General features: G+C 41.8%; 1 protein-coding gene across 1 annotated transcript in view; it reads right to left on the reverse strand.

Annotated features, from left to right (window-relative positions):
- Nucleotides 1–16230, reverse strand: part of pappaa (pregnancy-associated plasma protein A, pappalysin 1a) — a gene marked incomplete at its 5' end in the record, with an annotated part of 80314 nt that overhangs the window by 504 nt on the left and 63580 nt on the right. Inside the window, 7 exons of the mRNA XM_083983337.1 lie at nucleotides 8174–8272; nucleotides 9266–9337; nucleotides 13116–13231; nucleotides 13598–13745; nucleotides 14449–14653; nucleotides 14774–14975; nucleotides 15362–15545. Coding sequence (XP_083839463.1) covers nucleotides 8174–8272; nucleotides 9266–9337; nucleotides 13116–13231; nucleotides 13598–13745; nucleotides 14449–14653; nucleotides 14774–14975; nucleotides 15362–15545 — 1026 coding nt within the window. The remainder of the gene's footprint in view (nucleotides 1–8173; nucleotides 8273–9265; nucleotides 9338–13115; nucleotides 13232–13597; nucleotides 13746–14448; nucleotides 14654–14773; nucleotides 14976–15361; nucleotides 15546–16230) is intronic.

A 16230-nucleotide genomic window follows, 5' to 3' on the forward strand; every position in this document is an offset into this window, starting at 1 on the left:
CGTTGGCAATGCGTCACCAGCACCAGCTGCTGCTGCCTTGTCTGCTTGCCTCTCGGGGGGCCTGCTTCAGCTGTTTGGGTACACAAAATGTGTCCCCCTTCTCCAGGCCAAACAAGGAACACATGTGGTCCAAGTCATGGAGGGCAGGCGGCAGACTTGAGGGCATGTATGCATTTGTGTTCTGGTGGCTTATCAGATCAATCTGTGGGAGCCCGCGGGGCCAGTGTCACTTTTTCGTATTAGGGCTCAGTGGCACCACCTCTTTTGTATAACAATCTAGTTTACAATGTAAATGTATTACATTTACATTGTAAACTAGATGACAATACCAGCCACTTTACCAAACACAGATATACGCAGTTGACAGAACGCCTTATGCCAAAGACAGCTATTAGCTCAAAGCTATTAATGAAAGCTGTCTGGCTGCTGTGGGAGGGGCTGTTTCCAGGGGGGGGGTCATATGGCGCAATTACGTGAATATGGAGTAGCTGCTACTGTAATACCATCAAATAAATTGCATCAAGAGCTAATACTATCTGAGAGGTTAGTCAAGTAATTACTGAATGCATTAGCAAAGAATGACTAAGAAATGAGAACTTCCCATCCACTAAAAGACACATTCATAACTGTAGTGTCTACTGCAATGCACACTGTCAGCTCCAAAGTTTTTTGGACTTTGGAGCTGACTCACTTCCTGTGTGACTGATTACTACTAAATGCATACTAAATTCATCTTGCTATGGTTCACATTTATGGAAACCTCATTGTGAGCAGTAATTGTTGTCAGTTTTTACGGATTTTCAGAAATATTTACTGTGCATGCACATCCTTTTCCTCCGAAGAGCAGATCTTTTTCAAGATTAATGTCCCCATGTTTCTCACTACAAAGAGATTCTGACCACCATTAAAAGAGTTCCTTAGCTTAGAGAATATTTCGGCAATAAAATTTGGACAAAAAATCTGTAGAAAATAAAAGCACTGGGGAAAAAATAATATTTTAAAATAAGATTTCATGGGAGTCTTAGTATCCCATTTTGCTTTGGATAGCACTGTTAAGTAAATGCCTCCACGCAAAACACAGGAAACAGCAGCAACGGTTCCTGAGAGTCAGGGTTTTGTAGACTGCAGCCCTGTGGAATGACATGGGGGAGCATGCTAGTCACTGAGGAGCAGTGACGCAGGTTCCCCTTTGAAATAGGGTATAAAATAAGTTGTTTGTGTGTGTGTGTGCGTGTTGAGGGGGGGCAGTGGGGGTGTTCCTAATATGAGGGCCAGGTGGGCAGTGCCCAGACTCCTCAGAGAAAATGAGGCCTACATGTGACGACTTTACAAGCCCAGGTCCGGACACACTTCAGAAAACAGCTGCCAACCGCGTGAGCAGTGTTTTCTCTGTGGCATTTTGAAGCCAAGAACATGGGGCTCCTTACTCTCATCTAACTCGTTCTCACTTTGATTACACTATCTCTCCGTTTCACACTTTCACATTGTCTGCTTCAGTCTCCTCCGTACTTTACCTTGCTTTATCCCTCCTCTCGCTCTCTCTCTCCCAGCACAATTCCCCACTATGCCTCCCACCTCCCTTCTACACCTCACTTCCCCTCCAAGGCCACTTCTGTTTATCTCTCTATCTAGAGAATGATGGTGGGTGGCAAATTTGACATGGTTTCCTTTGACCTTGACCTCCAGGGTGGCTGGACCAGCTGCCACATCTGGCCCTGACTTGAGGTTCTCTCAGGGTGGCTGGGAAATGGGACTGGCTGGCCTTGTGGGCCTGGGGGCCCTCATGCTGCCCCATGTCCCAGGGCTAGAGGAGGGCTGGGGAAGGACACCCACTAACAGCAACATGAAAGCCCTTCTCAAGAACGCAGACCTTGTCAGAGCCCCATCCTTCCATCTCAGGAACAGGTCAAAATAACAGAGTTCCTCTCTACATTTCTGTGTGTGCAGAGTGTGTCAGTCAGTGCTTGAAGAAGGGGAGGTGGTGTAAGGGGCACAGGCCTGGGGAAATGGGAACTGGCTGATCTAGGGATGCATAACACACTGTTCATTAGCAAGTAGCTGAGGTTATTAGAGTTTATAAGAACTCACAACACTTTTGTCTTGGGCCTTTTTTGACAACACAGTACAACTTCTAACTGATACATCGAGAAAAGCTGAGAATAATATTGAACAGCAGCTTATATAATTTTTGGCCACATGTATCACTTTGTAGTGGTTTTATAAAACAAAAAGTAAAATATGACAAACTTTTTTTGAGACCATGGCCAAAAAATACCCATAGTGCATGTGTGGACACCTCAGCCCCCTCCTCCCCCTAAATTGCCCTGGCAGAGCCTTGGCAATGGGAAATAAAGTCAACTTGGCTTTAAAAAAAATAAAGAGCTGTTGATGGCATGCATTTTTGGCACCCAGATATGTGAATATTTGATGTATCTAATAACACACAAAATAGCAGAGAAGGAAATGACATTTTAAAAGGCAGCAAAGAGATTTGTCTATGTGAGTCACCAGCGCAGACCGAGAGGTTAGTGGTCAGGGGTGGCTATCACGGAACATCAGCTAGGACACAAACATCAATCGTGGCACATAGCAAGTCACGTAGTGAGCATACTTGACTAGCCAGACTAAGAGTTGTAAACAGGGCTGAAGGGCTGGGAGAGATCTCAGCACTTAGACCCCACCACCAACGCAGACAGAAAAACATACAGACACATTTAGAAATAGTTGTTTTAGAGAGGCCAAGCCGTATAACTATATAATCGGTGCCCTCTGCGTACGGCTTCCAGCATCCAAGAAAGGAATTCCTTCCAAACTAAGGGGGGGGGCTGACGGGGACCTACAAAAAGGGTCTTGCGCAGGCAACCCTCAGAAAGGCATTCTCTTGCCTCCTCACCTCCCTGCCTCTCCAAATCCAGCCAACAGCTTGCAACTATTAAGGGGAGATCCTGTGGTGACCTTACGTGCAGCCAGTCCTTGCACCTTCAAAGCTCCTGGGGTGGAATAATACACAGCAAGTCATCCAGAACTCCTTAATACACAAATCTCTACCAAAATAAAAGACGAGAGCAGCATTTGCTGGAAAGAGGACTAAAACTAAATGAGCAACTGAGTTCCACTGCTTTTTGCTCTTTTTCCCCCTAAGTGTACTTATTCAACTTTTATCAGGATGAAACTCAGAGCTTTGAGGAAAAAGAGATGAGAGGAAACACAAGGAATCTGGAAATATTTAGGAATTGATAACCTAATTCCTACAATAGCTTTTAAGATTATGTGGAAAGAGCAGAAAATGCTCACTTGTTGTATCTGGAAGGAATTGTATCACATTCCAAAAATTACTAATTCTTTTTTTCTATTTTTTTTTCATATTTGATGCATTGAACCATGTCATATTTGAAAGGCATGGCATTTGATGTTGAGTAACACAATAATAAACAACCATGTGACTGCACTAAAAAAGTCTCTTAAGCATCTTCTGCTAAGGACGGGTGAGCAGATGTTTCCATCAGTGTCATATCTTTGCCATCAGTGGACTGCAGACATAATAATGGTATGCACATTTGGTTTTTAGTGTGAGGCAGACGAGGATTTTTTTTCTTTTACTTTTGTTTTTTTTTTGGAAAGACTTGAAGGACAAAAAGATATATATGACTGTGGATAAGGGAGGATGAAGAGTCTGTTTTTGAATTTCATTCATTTCTTTTTCCTCTTACCTCATTACTACAGATCAGAGGGGAACAGTGAATGTAAAAGGCTTTGGCAGAGGACCAAATAATAGGTGTGTCTGCATGTGTGTGTGGTTTGAAGGGCTCATGCTGTCATTCTGGTGTGCTGTGTCAGAACACGCTGGGGACAACGGCTCTGATCAAGATTCCCACTGAGTCACCTGACCTCTGCATCAAAGCAACTGGTGGCTGGTATGTCTGTTCATGTGCTGTTTGTTTGTGTTGTGTGTGCATGAGTGTGTGATTGACTGAAAGGGACAGGGGACAGCGTGAATGGCAGAATGAATGAGTGCAAGTGTGTGGGTATCTCTCTCACAGGTCATAAGGAAAATAAGCAAATGAATTATCATTGAAACTGTGACGCTAATCTATCATAGAATAATAAAAGAATCTATTTCAACAAAAATGACTAATTTTAGTTCGAAGGCCAAAGTTGTAGTAGCACAATTCCCTGGTTACTGCAGCTCCCCAGCAATAAAATATCTAATAAAAAATATGTGAAAAGACCAAAACCAACAATGACGGGTTGAGAGGTTGCAGTGAAAGAATACCATCTCGTATTACTTGACAGCTTCCAAACCCTGTCTGTAGCACCAAGCCCAATAGTTCCTTCTGAAAAATGGCTGCAAATATATAGTTTAACTTTTTTAGAAGACCAAATAATTTCCTCTGACATACAGACCTCAGTTTATGACAAATATTATTCAGTAGGATTAAGTTGTGAGACGATTTTCAGATGTGGAGATGTGCAGGTAAGTATTTCACCGCATACAAGACAAAGAAAGAAAGAAAAAAAGAAAAAAACTCTCTTCAAGTGAATTTTCTGTGTATGAAACAGTTGCTACAGTAAGAGCAGAAATAAAAACAGATATTTCCTTGATGACATCAAATGAGATCCACTGTAACAGAGACAACTCTGTGTTCAGGAACAATTAAACAAGTTAGGACAAAGAATTCACTTGTGGTCTAGACAAGAATCGATTTCCCGCTAAAGAGGAAAAAACTGCCTTTCTTTGTCACCCAGCAAATGTATTACTCAGAAGCTCAGAGGCATGGGTCTGTAATAAATGAGTTACAGATTCCTTTTGTCATATATTGTGTCATTTTCCTTTGTTTTTGGAGGTTTTTATGCAACTCTGTCCCTCATTGCCTGCCACGCATGTGTTCACTTTGGTGGAAAATCAGAATCAGGTGCAAAGTATCCTGTTTCTGTTTTGACGGAGTTGATCAAATAGGGATAACTATGAAGGCTTTGCCCAAGAGGAATAAACAACTAAATCTAAATGGCTAACTAAACGCAAGTACCAAAACGATAACAAATACAGAGGAAATTTTAAAATGGACAAAAAATATCAAAGCAACGCAATGAAACCCCCAGATAAAGTTGTCAGGCTAATAATTTAACACTGACATTCAGGTTAATTTGATGTTCATGCAAACGAGGTTCATATTAGCCAAGGTACCAAGCAACACATGTATGCAAGTAAGCTGCATCAATCAGGCAATGGGCTAACAAGCCAAAAGGGATTAAATCAAACATCTGGCTTTCCTCTGTGCCCTTATCAACATCATATATCTGCTCAATTCCTTAGTGTTTCCTTTTTGTTGTTCACCCACAGTAACCTTCCTCGCCCCTTTGCTCCTGGCAGCCGATAAATCAAATTATGATTGGTTATTTCAGAGTAATTTTTCGTATCTTTCTGAACAGTTTCCAGGGGACCCACAAGTGGAAAACACCAGCCAGACTGTTTCCTTTGAATAATGCCAAGGTAAAATGCCTTCAAGTAGAAGTTGGACCAGCAGCCAGGAGTTCTTGGGCCCAGGTGATCTACTTACTGTATCATAGTGAAGCAGCCTGCTGAAAATAGCAAGGTTTCAGTAATTGGAATGGACCTCCTCTTCACCTAATCCATCTTTGCTAGTGTGACAGAAGTTAGTACCAAGTATTTACTTAATTTCCTCCATTTGCCTGCAGTTATTATTTCAGCCAACTGGTAACACCTGTTTTGCAGACACTACTATTGACCATAGGCATGTAGCATCCTTCTTGGCTTGGAAATACTACAGCACTAAACCTGAGCCAGATTCCTCATCAAGGATTAAAGTACGACTGCAGTTGCATTCAGTCATCCCCCTTTGGGCAGATATAAATATCGGCAAGTGCTATTTTAAATGCATTATCAACATTTTTCTACGATTTTAAGGAGGTAAAAAATAGAAATTTGGGGAATTATCAGAAACTGACAGCAGCTGGACTTTGCTGACAGTCTTTCATAATCATGGTGTTGGGGAGTAAGGACCACAACAGGCTCTACAGTAAATGCACCAAAGTGATATTTGCAGAAATATTTATCTATAGTGTTTAGACTTAGCTAAGAATCGACTACAATATTTGCTTGGCTGCTTGTTCGATGAGCTAATTTTGCAGTTTGAGGCACATGGTCATGTTTCTGAATAGAGATGGATATCTGTGGGACAGGCGAGTTGTGTTGTCTAGCAGGCTGCTGTCTGGCTGCCAATTATGACTCCTAGAGCTGTGACATTAGAGGTTTATGCAAATTTGATTTGTTTTGTTGGATGTATGGAAACAAGTCTTCAATCTATACTGACAGAAAAGTGATGGCGGTCTGAAAAAGCAAAGATAAGAAATACCAACTTGAAAACAAGACGGTAAAATATAAATCCTTTTGGTTTGTGATTTGTTGTTTCTTCAAGGTGAATGTGGGACATACGATTTACAGAGCAAATATGTTTGCAAAAGTTCGGCTCGTGATGTCGACTGGATTTAAAGTCTAATCTTGGACTAAGCACATAAATTGTTCCTTTTGGACTGGTCTTAACTGTCGTCAGGAAATAGACCAAAAACTCAAAACCATCAAAGGCATTTTTTTAAACCAGAGATTACTTCCTTGACATCCAAACAGACAATGTTCAGACCATACCTCCCTTTGATGTGCAACATAACAATTCCTAACTCTAACGAGACCCGTTGCCTGCCTTCCTCTCGCCCAGCTCGACCTCTTGTTGCTGCAGTAATTCAATGGAGTCTATCCTCCCATTGGGGTCTGTCAGTAAAAGTGAGTTATGCAAGTTCTGGCTGAGCCCCTGCACTGGACTGGGGCCAGAAGATGTAGAGATGAGATAGCGTCAATCAACAGCAGCGAAACCACTTCAGGAGTGAGGTCACTTCCCAGCAGGCTGCTCACTGACTTTCCTGCTGCTATTCAACAGAGGATACAATACCTTCCATCTGATAGTAAAGTTATGAATAAAGGACAAAAACAAACCATGGACCGATGGACCTCTCTTTCGTCTGAGGTGAGTTTATGTATGTCCATAAAAAAGCAGCACAGTGCAATCAAATATATGAAAAGTAGTTGCTTGGCTTGTGCTTGGTCCTAAATGTCCTAAATTAATTTGCCATATCTAGTAATTAATGATAACTGCAAACGTCTCAGTGATCTAAATCTTGTACAAATCTATTACTTGGACAAATTAGCAGACACATTGTAGATGCTGATCAACTGAGTGAGATGCAATATTTCAAAGGGGTAATATTTTAACATAGTCTTATTTTTCTTTCACTGGCTGGACAGGAATAATGCTGGCTCTAGTCAAAACTGCACATGGGAAGAGACCAGAGGAGCAGATGCTGCGGCACAGAAGCTACTACACACTCCCAATCAGATCGGTTGCCAGCAGCTGGTTGGAACGAGCCAGACAAAGCACCTCCTTGAATTAAGAGAGTTAGGATGACCAAACTTTTTGACATGTACATCCTAATGCTGAAATACAACACGGCCAATTGGGTATTAAGAAAAAAGATAAAGTGAAGAGGAGCAAGTCAATTATATTACAAGTTCATAAACTCACAATCCTTAAGAGTGTGATAAATACATTAGATTAGAAATAAGATTAAAATGACTACTTGCATCTTGGGTAGTGGTATAAATACAAGCACACAAAGATAAATATAGACGTTTTACGTATTAGGACACAGAATACCTCAGAAAAACAAAGACTACTGATGAAGTCTGAAAACTCCCACTCTCTTGGATGTGGAGTCAGTAATCTGTCTACCAGTGATATAAGGTTGGACACGAAGCAAAGGAAGGAAGAATCTGTTTAGAGACGTTCCAAGAGGTGAAATAAAACAGTCTTCGACAGCAAATTCTAATCTTCCATTATACTTACCTTTTGTAGGTAGAATTTATTATTTATAAATGCCAGAGCTTGATAGAGGAAACATGCAACCTTCACTGGATGAATGGCAGTTGGAAAGTAAAGGAGGTCCAAGTGGGTAAGGTGCAGGGAAAATGAAAAATGCTCACATCTGAAATGTAGGACTTATCCCTGAGCCATAAAACTTAACTGTTGATCAGTGTGACCAAACCCAACATCTTGTCTTTGTCTGGGTGAGCTTTACTCTCAGGTATGATCGTGCCACTAACCTCCTTGGTCTTGACAGTGGAATCGCAGCAGTCTCCCCCGTCATAGTTACAGTAGGCTCTGTTGTTGACCGAATCACAGTAGTTGTCTCCCATGAATGGCTACACAAGAAAGAGGCAACGTATCAATTAGAATAATAATAATAATAAAAATAAAAAAAAAACAATGTAAAGAGAAAAGCTTTTTATTGCAAACGTAACTGGTTGATAATGATTCAAAGAGTGAATTATAGGAAAAAGGCTTTTGTTTTAGTGGTAGGTTCTTTTTCAGGGCCTTTTAGAGGCCTGTGAATAGATTTGCTGATGAATTTGATGCATTAAATTTCCCTCATCTTTCAATGTGACTTTTTAAGCCCTTAGTGGGCCAGACCCGTAAGTCAAACTGAGGACACCATAAACTATTCGCTACAGAAAACACTCCAATAAGGTGATTTATTGGGTTGGCCCCACCCTCCACTTGGGTTACCAATCAGGTTATCCAGTTGGCCTAAAGCGAGCACATGATATCATTCTTCCGTGAAATGGAATAGAATTCTTTCACATGTAAATGCATCATTTTTAGAGAAAAGACAGGTTTAACGCATGGTCACATGATTTTTCCAACGAAGTAATAAATCCCTAATTACGTCAAACTACAGCGACAAGTTCATATATTCAATTAGCAGCAAATACCCGAACAGCAGTCCATGCAGGTGGTTGTCCTCTGCTATTATCTGAAAAAAAATCTTTCCAGTGTGTTGTAACATCACTGTATTTCATAACTTCACCCTCACTTAAGATAGCCTTTAGAAGAACAAAAGAAATCTAGCCACTGATCTCAGTTGCACCTGCAAGAACATTAAGAGTTATAAATCCAGAGATCAGTCTTCACCCACAGGTTTCTCTTAGAGTTTAACTTGCATAGCATCAGCCAATCCAGCGTCTGTCTTTACTCCATTGGTCATCCACGGGAAAACTTTATACTTCGTACTTAATATATTCAGGATCACAAAAGGTGAAAGAGTGTAAGCACTGGAGGTTTTGTGTGATAGATGAGACTGTTACTCGACAAATACAAAAGAAAGAAAAAACATCTAACCCGAGCCGAGCCCTTACCTCACATCCTTTGATACAGTGGAGCAATTCTGGGTGTGGATACCACTTCAGGCCCATTGTACACACTATAGTCTGTAAAATAGACACAAGTTGAAGTGAGGTTAAATTCATTAAGAAAACTGGCCTTTTCATTGTTTTAGTCTGAACATCCCATTCCCCTTGTGTGCAGCCCATGAACAGCTCTACCAAGACTTGGTTCTTTGGTGCATTTCAGTCCACACATAACCTTTATCCTAAAAGTGAGTGAAAGTAAGTGAAACATGGGAGATATCAACAGGGCTCATGTGCTACGCATGGTTGCTTTCATTGTGAAGCCGTCTTTGATTTACACTGAGCAAAGAACAAAGCTGTATAAATTGATTTTGACAAGATATAACTTGATAAAAGTTGTGTTTTTTATAACTAAGTCATGGCCCCAGGAGGGCGAAGATTTGGAGCGAGAAAGATAGAGAGACAGAGGTAAAGAGAACCATGCTCTCAAATATCTTTGCAGAATGTGTGGAATCCCATCCTGTTCTCCTGCTGTGCTCTTCATTGTAATGCAACAGAAAACATTTGTGCTCGAGGGAGGTGGACAGTGCTGAGCTGGAATGTGTACCTGCATGTGCAAATGTGTTCATACAGGCATACAGTATACTGTATTTTAAATACATGAAAATAACATGTTCATGTGATTCTGGGTGGGTATCAATGCCAGTGTTGTGTGTCTATGCCTTCATAAAGTGTGTACTGACAGTTGTATACATGGGTGTGCTTGAGCCAGAGCACGGAGAGGGGTCTTGTTTACAGCACAAGTGTGTCTGTCCAGACTTGGGATAGTAGTGCGCACAATCAAAAGTGCCATCCACAGCAAAGGACCGTCTGACCTTAGATGGTTCATTCCTCAGACCCCCTGCATCCCAATATCTCACAAATTTGACGTGCTTTTCTTTTGTTGCTGCAAACTAAGGTATTTTTCATTTCAGCGCTGTCAGCAAATCAATGCAAAAAAAAAAAAAAAGAAAGATGGGGGGATGAAGGTAGAGAAGAAGGAACAACATTATATCTGAGGACGACTGAGAGCTGCGGGAGTAACTGTTCTACTACTGTGATGTACTGTAGCACTGCATCGCACAATGCAGGCAAGGCGTGTATGCATGTGTGTGAGGGTCGTCCCTCTGTGGTAGAAGATTAAACACATAATTTTGTCTTAGAGGTGAAACTTTTTGCAACTACTGTACTTTTATTCTCTTTTTTTTCCTAATGTTCTGCTATGATGATGTCATCCAGAAACTCCTTCTCTTCCCCTCTCTCTCTCATTTTCTCTCTCTCACTCTTTTTTTTCTCCTCTTACAGCAAGGCCGTAAATCATGATAATCCATGATTGTGGCCTGGCTTCACCCCTCGCTACGTATGGGATCCTCACCCTCTGAAGCCTCCCCGGGGCGCTGATACCACATAAAAATAGATCCCTATCTCAGCGCCACCACAGACGAGGTCATGTCATATAGAAAATGACTAATTCCACAGCAAGCCCGACAGGGTAATTTTGCTGATAAAGGGGGAGGAGGGTGCCGGGGGCGCAGAATCGTTAGATATAGAGGGACAGGAAAAAGAAGAGGAGGAGGTGGAGGTAGAAAAGCAGGAGAGAATTCTAAGTGGGTCACACTAAGAGCTGAAATACAACTGGTTTAAAGGCAATAAATCAACATCAGTTATTAAGGTGGGCAACATTCACCTCCAACTCAGCAAAGTAGAACTAGAAAGTGCATTCCAGGTCATGGCTTCTCTTTAAGACACTATATGAAGCATCCTGTCCTACAGGGTTGTTTAGAGGCATACGTCTGCTTCCACTTACTGCACTGTTACTACAACTGTTAGTCACTGTCATGAATGATTTCTGTTTCCACCACAGCTACCTCCTACTGCTCCCGTTTCTTGAAGCCATTTTCTGAAGGATGTCCAAGCCTTTGACATGAGTGTAAATACAAATGTAATGTCTTACAAACTGACTACTATTGGAAAAGGTGTCACTGCTGTGCCTGTGCAAGTGTCTGGGGGACATGAAATTGATCCTCCTTGTATTACCTGTACTCAGTGTTGTAGTACTCGACTCCAGGACTATTGATCTTTGGGACTAGTGACTTGACTTGGACTATAGCACTAATGAGTTGGACTCAGACTTGAGTGCTGACCTGGAGGTTAGAGCTTTTTTTGTTGTTGTTGTTGGTGGTGGTGGTGGTGTTAGCTCTAATGCGTGCACCTGGCTATTGTGTCACACAGAGTAAACAAACTCCCTTTAATTCGCTTTGAATCCTTTCGAAACGGTGACAGCTGTGTCGTTTGTGTTTGATGTGGAGTTTTTGTTTTTTTGTTGTTGTTTTTTTGCTCTTTGATTGTGCCAGAGTTTAGCACTGGAGCCATCTTGGAACTCAACTCAGACTAAACTTTGATGATTTGGCTAAAACTCAGGTAGTGGGGACTAGCCCTCAACTTTGACTCTTCTATGGTGGCTTGGGCTCAAACTCAGTAGACTTAGACCTGACTTGGGCTGAACTACGTCACTGTCCATATTACTGTAAGAAATAAACTTATCACGGGACAAAACATGTTCACACTACCTGAAAAAACCTCCGCCCTCAGTCCCTGGTGCATCGTGCCTGTAACTCTCACCCCACCATCCCTCATTTCTCCGACTTCTCTTATGCTATCAGCTGCCCCCAACAGCATTGGCTCTAGTCTCAAATTACGACTGAGCACAAATCCTATCAGTTTCACAAATCCATGAAAAACAGATCATTTCATGTCCACGTGGCCCAACCCGCTCCTCTCCCCCTAACATCTACCACAAAAAGCTGCTGACTCAGTGTGACTCTGAAGCAAAAACAAATGAAGTTGTGGGACAAAATACAGTGAGAAATACAATGTGTTCCCTTTTCTCCTTCTCTAGTTACAAAACTTGATGCTGTTTATTAAGATCCTCCTCCGCCTCCACAGCTAAAAAGGGCATTAAGCTGAGTGAAACACCGAAAACAAATTGCACACCGTCGACATTAATCAAGTTAAATGGAGGAGGTAAAATCAGAAGTGTACACACACTCACCCCATATTCCTGCCTCTTGATCCACCCAGCAAGCTTCACACACACACTCCACCCCCACCCCCCACAGGGACACGCTGTACAGTTCTTGTGTTTAATGACCTCTGCTGCCATAACCTGTGACCCCCATGTTTTCCTATCTGCCAGTTTAAGCAAACAGTACTTAACTAGTACAGTTGATACATAAATTATTATCTAGAGAGCATCATGAGTTTATTTCAGAAAATTACTGTGATTAGTGATGATTACCCATTTGATAAGGTTTTACAACTTGGTCAGAGCCAAAGGAATTCAGCAGAATCTTTTTTTCTTCTTTGTTTTTCTTTTTTCACCACAATTCATTTCTTGTAGTAAGACAAATACATGGGAAACTGAATGTTTTGAGTGGTATGATTACATACTTGCCATTGTACAGGCAATAGTCAGTTTAATCCCGGAGATGTTTTTCAGTTTATTATTTCTTAAAGGGGGTTAATGAAATGTCATATTGAGATCTGGGCTGCAGAAGGGCAGCAGTGTGTTGTTGCACTTCAAATCAGAAGCAAAATAAAAAATGTTTGAGGGGTTGCCATGCCGCTAAGACAAACATTTTCCTGGCACTGGGCACAAAAGGCAAGCATAGAACGGGCATCTTGCATTGTGGGTAATAGAGCCAGGATGTAGACACTATACGTGAAATTCCTTACAGGAGAGATGTGGATCGCAGAACTTTGTGAAGTGCGTCTGTCAGAGCTGTGAGGCGGACACAAACACACATACGAAAAGACCTACCTTGACTTTGTTCGGGTTCCTCCAGTGCTCTTTAAGTACACTTTCAGCGGTCATGTTGCTAGGGAGGATCACCACGTCGTTGTTACTCTCTCTGCAGCTCAGCTCGCACTCCTCACCTGTGCGAACGCGTGAGCGGGAAAGGAACGGGAAAAACAAAAACAGTCAAAGTATGCACCGGCCGCACCTAGATCAAACATTTCAAATGACATAGCCTATCATACCCCTTTAACCCTTTCCCCTTCAAATGATCATGGTTCAAAGTGATATGTAGCTTACATAACATGACATGTTGTTGACTTGTATTAAAAGAAAATTAAAATGGCTGTAAATGGTTCAAAATGAAAAGGAATGAGTAATGATGACACAGTGAAGAATAATAGCACATACACAACAAAAGCTGAGTAATGCAAACAATGAAACATGACGTCAGAAGCAAGACAACTGAAATTGTATTGTATAACAGTAAATTTGTGCATACAGACCTATGCCGTGTCCTTGCTTGCATGAGTACTGTAGACTATAATGGAGGTTTTGAGGTAAAGAACACTGGCCTTTGCTGTGTGGGCACACGCGGAATGACCCTGTCCAGTTTCCATCTTTTCTACAGCGGATCGCATTAGATGCTCCGCCCTGAGAATAACACACATATTGACAGACAAACAATTATACACACACTCACACATGCACTGACACACAAACACTGGCAGGCCAAGGACACCGACATGGCAGCCCAGTGCAAAGGGGGAAATACAATCCAATTTTTTTTCAGGCGTCCAAGCCACAACGCCTGAGAGGCAGAACAGATTAAAAGGTGTATACATTTCAAAAGTCTGTGGCAGCAGGACTATTCTGGAAATCAATAGCAATCTAATTAGCATGGCGTCAAATTGAGTAGGGCTGAGGGAGACAGGGAGAGGAACAGGAATAGAGAGTAAAGTGCTCAGACAGTGAGGGCAGTGTAGGAAGAGGGCAGAGAGTGTATTCAGGGAAACAAATAGGTTTCTACTCATTAATTCTGTACTTTAGCATCATTAGCTATCATAGTATGTTTATAATAATATAATACAGTACAATAACATTACTTCAACCATGCAACACACTTAGATAGCTAGTAATTGATTATATTCATTTTGATTACATTATTCAGAACATTTATGCCTAAAATAAGCCTTGAGTGACAAACAACAGTACAGATGCAAAGAAGAGAGAAAAAAGAGAATGTCTTTTTTTTATACACATGAGCAAAAGAAGACAAAAACATAGGTAAAGCAAGAATAGAAAGAGAGGAAAGATATGGACAGACCTGCTTGCATGGACCGTGCAGCAGCCTCACCGTATGGGCAGAGCCTCCTGTGGCGGCGATAGCGGATTTACCGGCGGGATCAGAGCAGTTTAGTCTGCAGATACTGCCAAAGCGGAACCCATTGGTACAGTGATAAGAACCATGGAAGACTGGAGGTGGGGGATCACAAGTCACTGGCTCGCATGACCCCTCTAGCCAGCTGCCATCCTCCGTGCACTGTCGCTTAAATGCGCGCCTAAAGGGACAGGAGGCGATTAATGGAACAGATTTCAGGCCTTCTGTACTCTCACCTGGAAATGTTCTGATGAAAGACCAACAAAATACAAACAACAACTGCTTCTCCTTCTCTCTCTACCTCTTAGGTTTGTTGATGACATGGTAGCCTGGCCTGCACAGGTACTTGCAGAGCGTGCCCACTGTGAGGCCCGTGTCGTTACAGCGCTTGGTTTGCAGCACGGCATTGGGTACAGGAGGAGGAGCTGGGCAGCGGAGCTCACAGAGGGCCTCCGGGAAGGACCACAGACCATCTTCAAGGCAAGTTAGGGTGTTGTTTGTACCTGAGCGGAAAAAGAAGAAAGTGATACATGAAAACAGAAGTGTTGGTCAGGTAAATGTGAAAATGAAAAGAAATTGGCAAACAGAACACTGAATGTCTTTACTATATCTCTTGTTGTTTAATATGGGGGAAAAAACACTATTTATATACCCCAGATTCTAATCTAAATGCTATTTGTAAAACTAGTGTTAAAATTTCTGCTCATCTGAGGTTTAAATGTCAAGATATCTGCCATTGAAATTTACTTTTTTTATTTATGTAAACTTTTATAGCTGTACAGCTTAGAGTCTTCATAGATAAAGCTGTACACATATATTTCTTTTCATAAACCTGGTAAAAGATGAGCCTGAAAATATGTATCTGTGAATGCGCCACTACGTATCTCACCTATAAGCTGGGCAGGTTCTCGACACTGAAAGGTGATCTTCTTGCCATACGTAGTGCCGTCTGGGAAGCTGAAACGTGCTGGATGAACATGGTATTTGTCCGGCAGACCGCAGTCCACAGGCTCACACGACACCTGTTTGTTCCACTTCCCATTTGCACAGGTTATAGTCACCGAAGAGCCCGACTGCAAAATAAGACAAGATATAAAGTGAGCGACAGATCCCAGCAATGATTTGCACATTGATGGGACAGATTGATTACCCACACGCGTCCTATAAATGTTTACCTCGCCAACAACGATGACAGCGATTCAGCACTCTAATCAGCGTGTAACCCAACAAAGCTTCATAGGGCTTGGCTTACTGCATGTCAGTCAGCTTCACGGGCTGTTCAGTAGCTCAAGTAACTGCGGATAGCATTTGTAAGGTCAAGTCCTGCCACTCAGAAAAATGATATCCAACAACTGCACAATCAGCCTGAACACCAAACAGATTGACTTTGATGGGAATGTGACATCTTCATAGAAACACACACAGGAATCTTCCACAACTGGAATACAACCCTTTATGAAAGTTTCTGTGTGGTCATGCTACTGTACTGAGTTAACGGTTATGTGCACAAATGACTTAATATGTTTGACATTGACAAAAATATGGAGGGAAAAAGTAGGTAGTAGTAGTTCTTGCACAAACATTAAGTTACCTAATGTCCTTAACTATGCTGTTTTGCTTTGTGATTGACAGTGCTTGCCTATGCAGTGGCCTGTCAACAGAAAAAAACACAACTTTTCCACTGCTTCTTCCTGTGTAAGCTTCTCAAAATCATGCCAGACAGCCTCACATATTCAAGTCTCCAAAGTGCGCTCTATG

The sequence above is a fragment of the Trachurus trachurus genome (assembly GCF_905171665.1).
Source record: "Trachurus trachurus genome assembly, chromosome: 12".
NCBI lineage: Eukaryota > Metazoa > Chordata > Actinopteri > Carangiformes > Carangidae > Trachurus > Trachurus trachurus.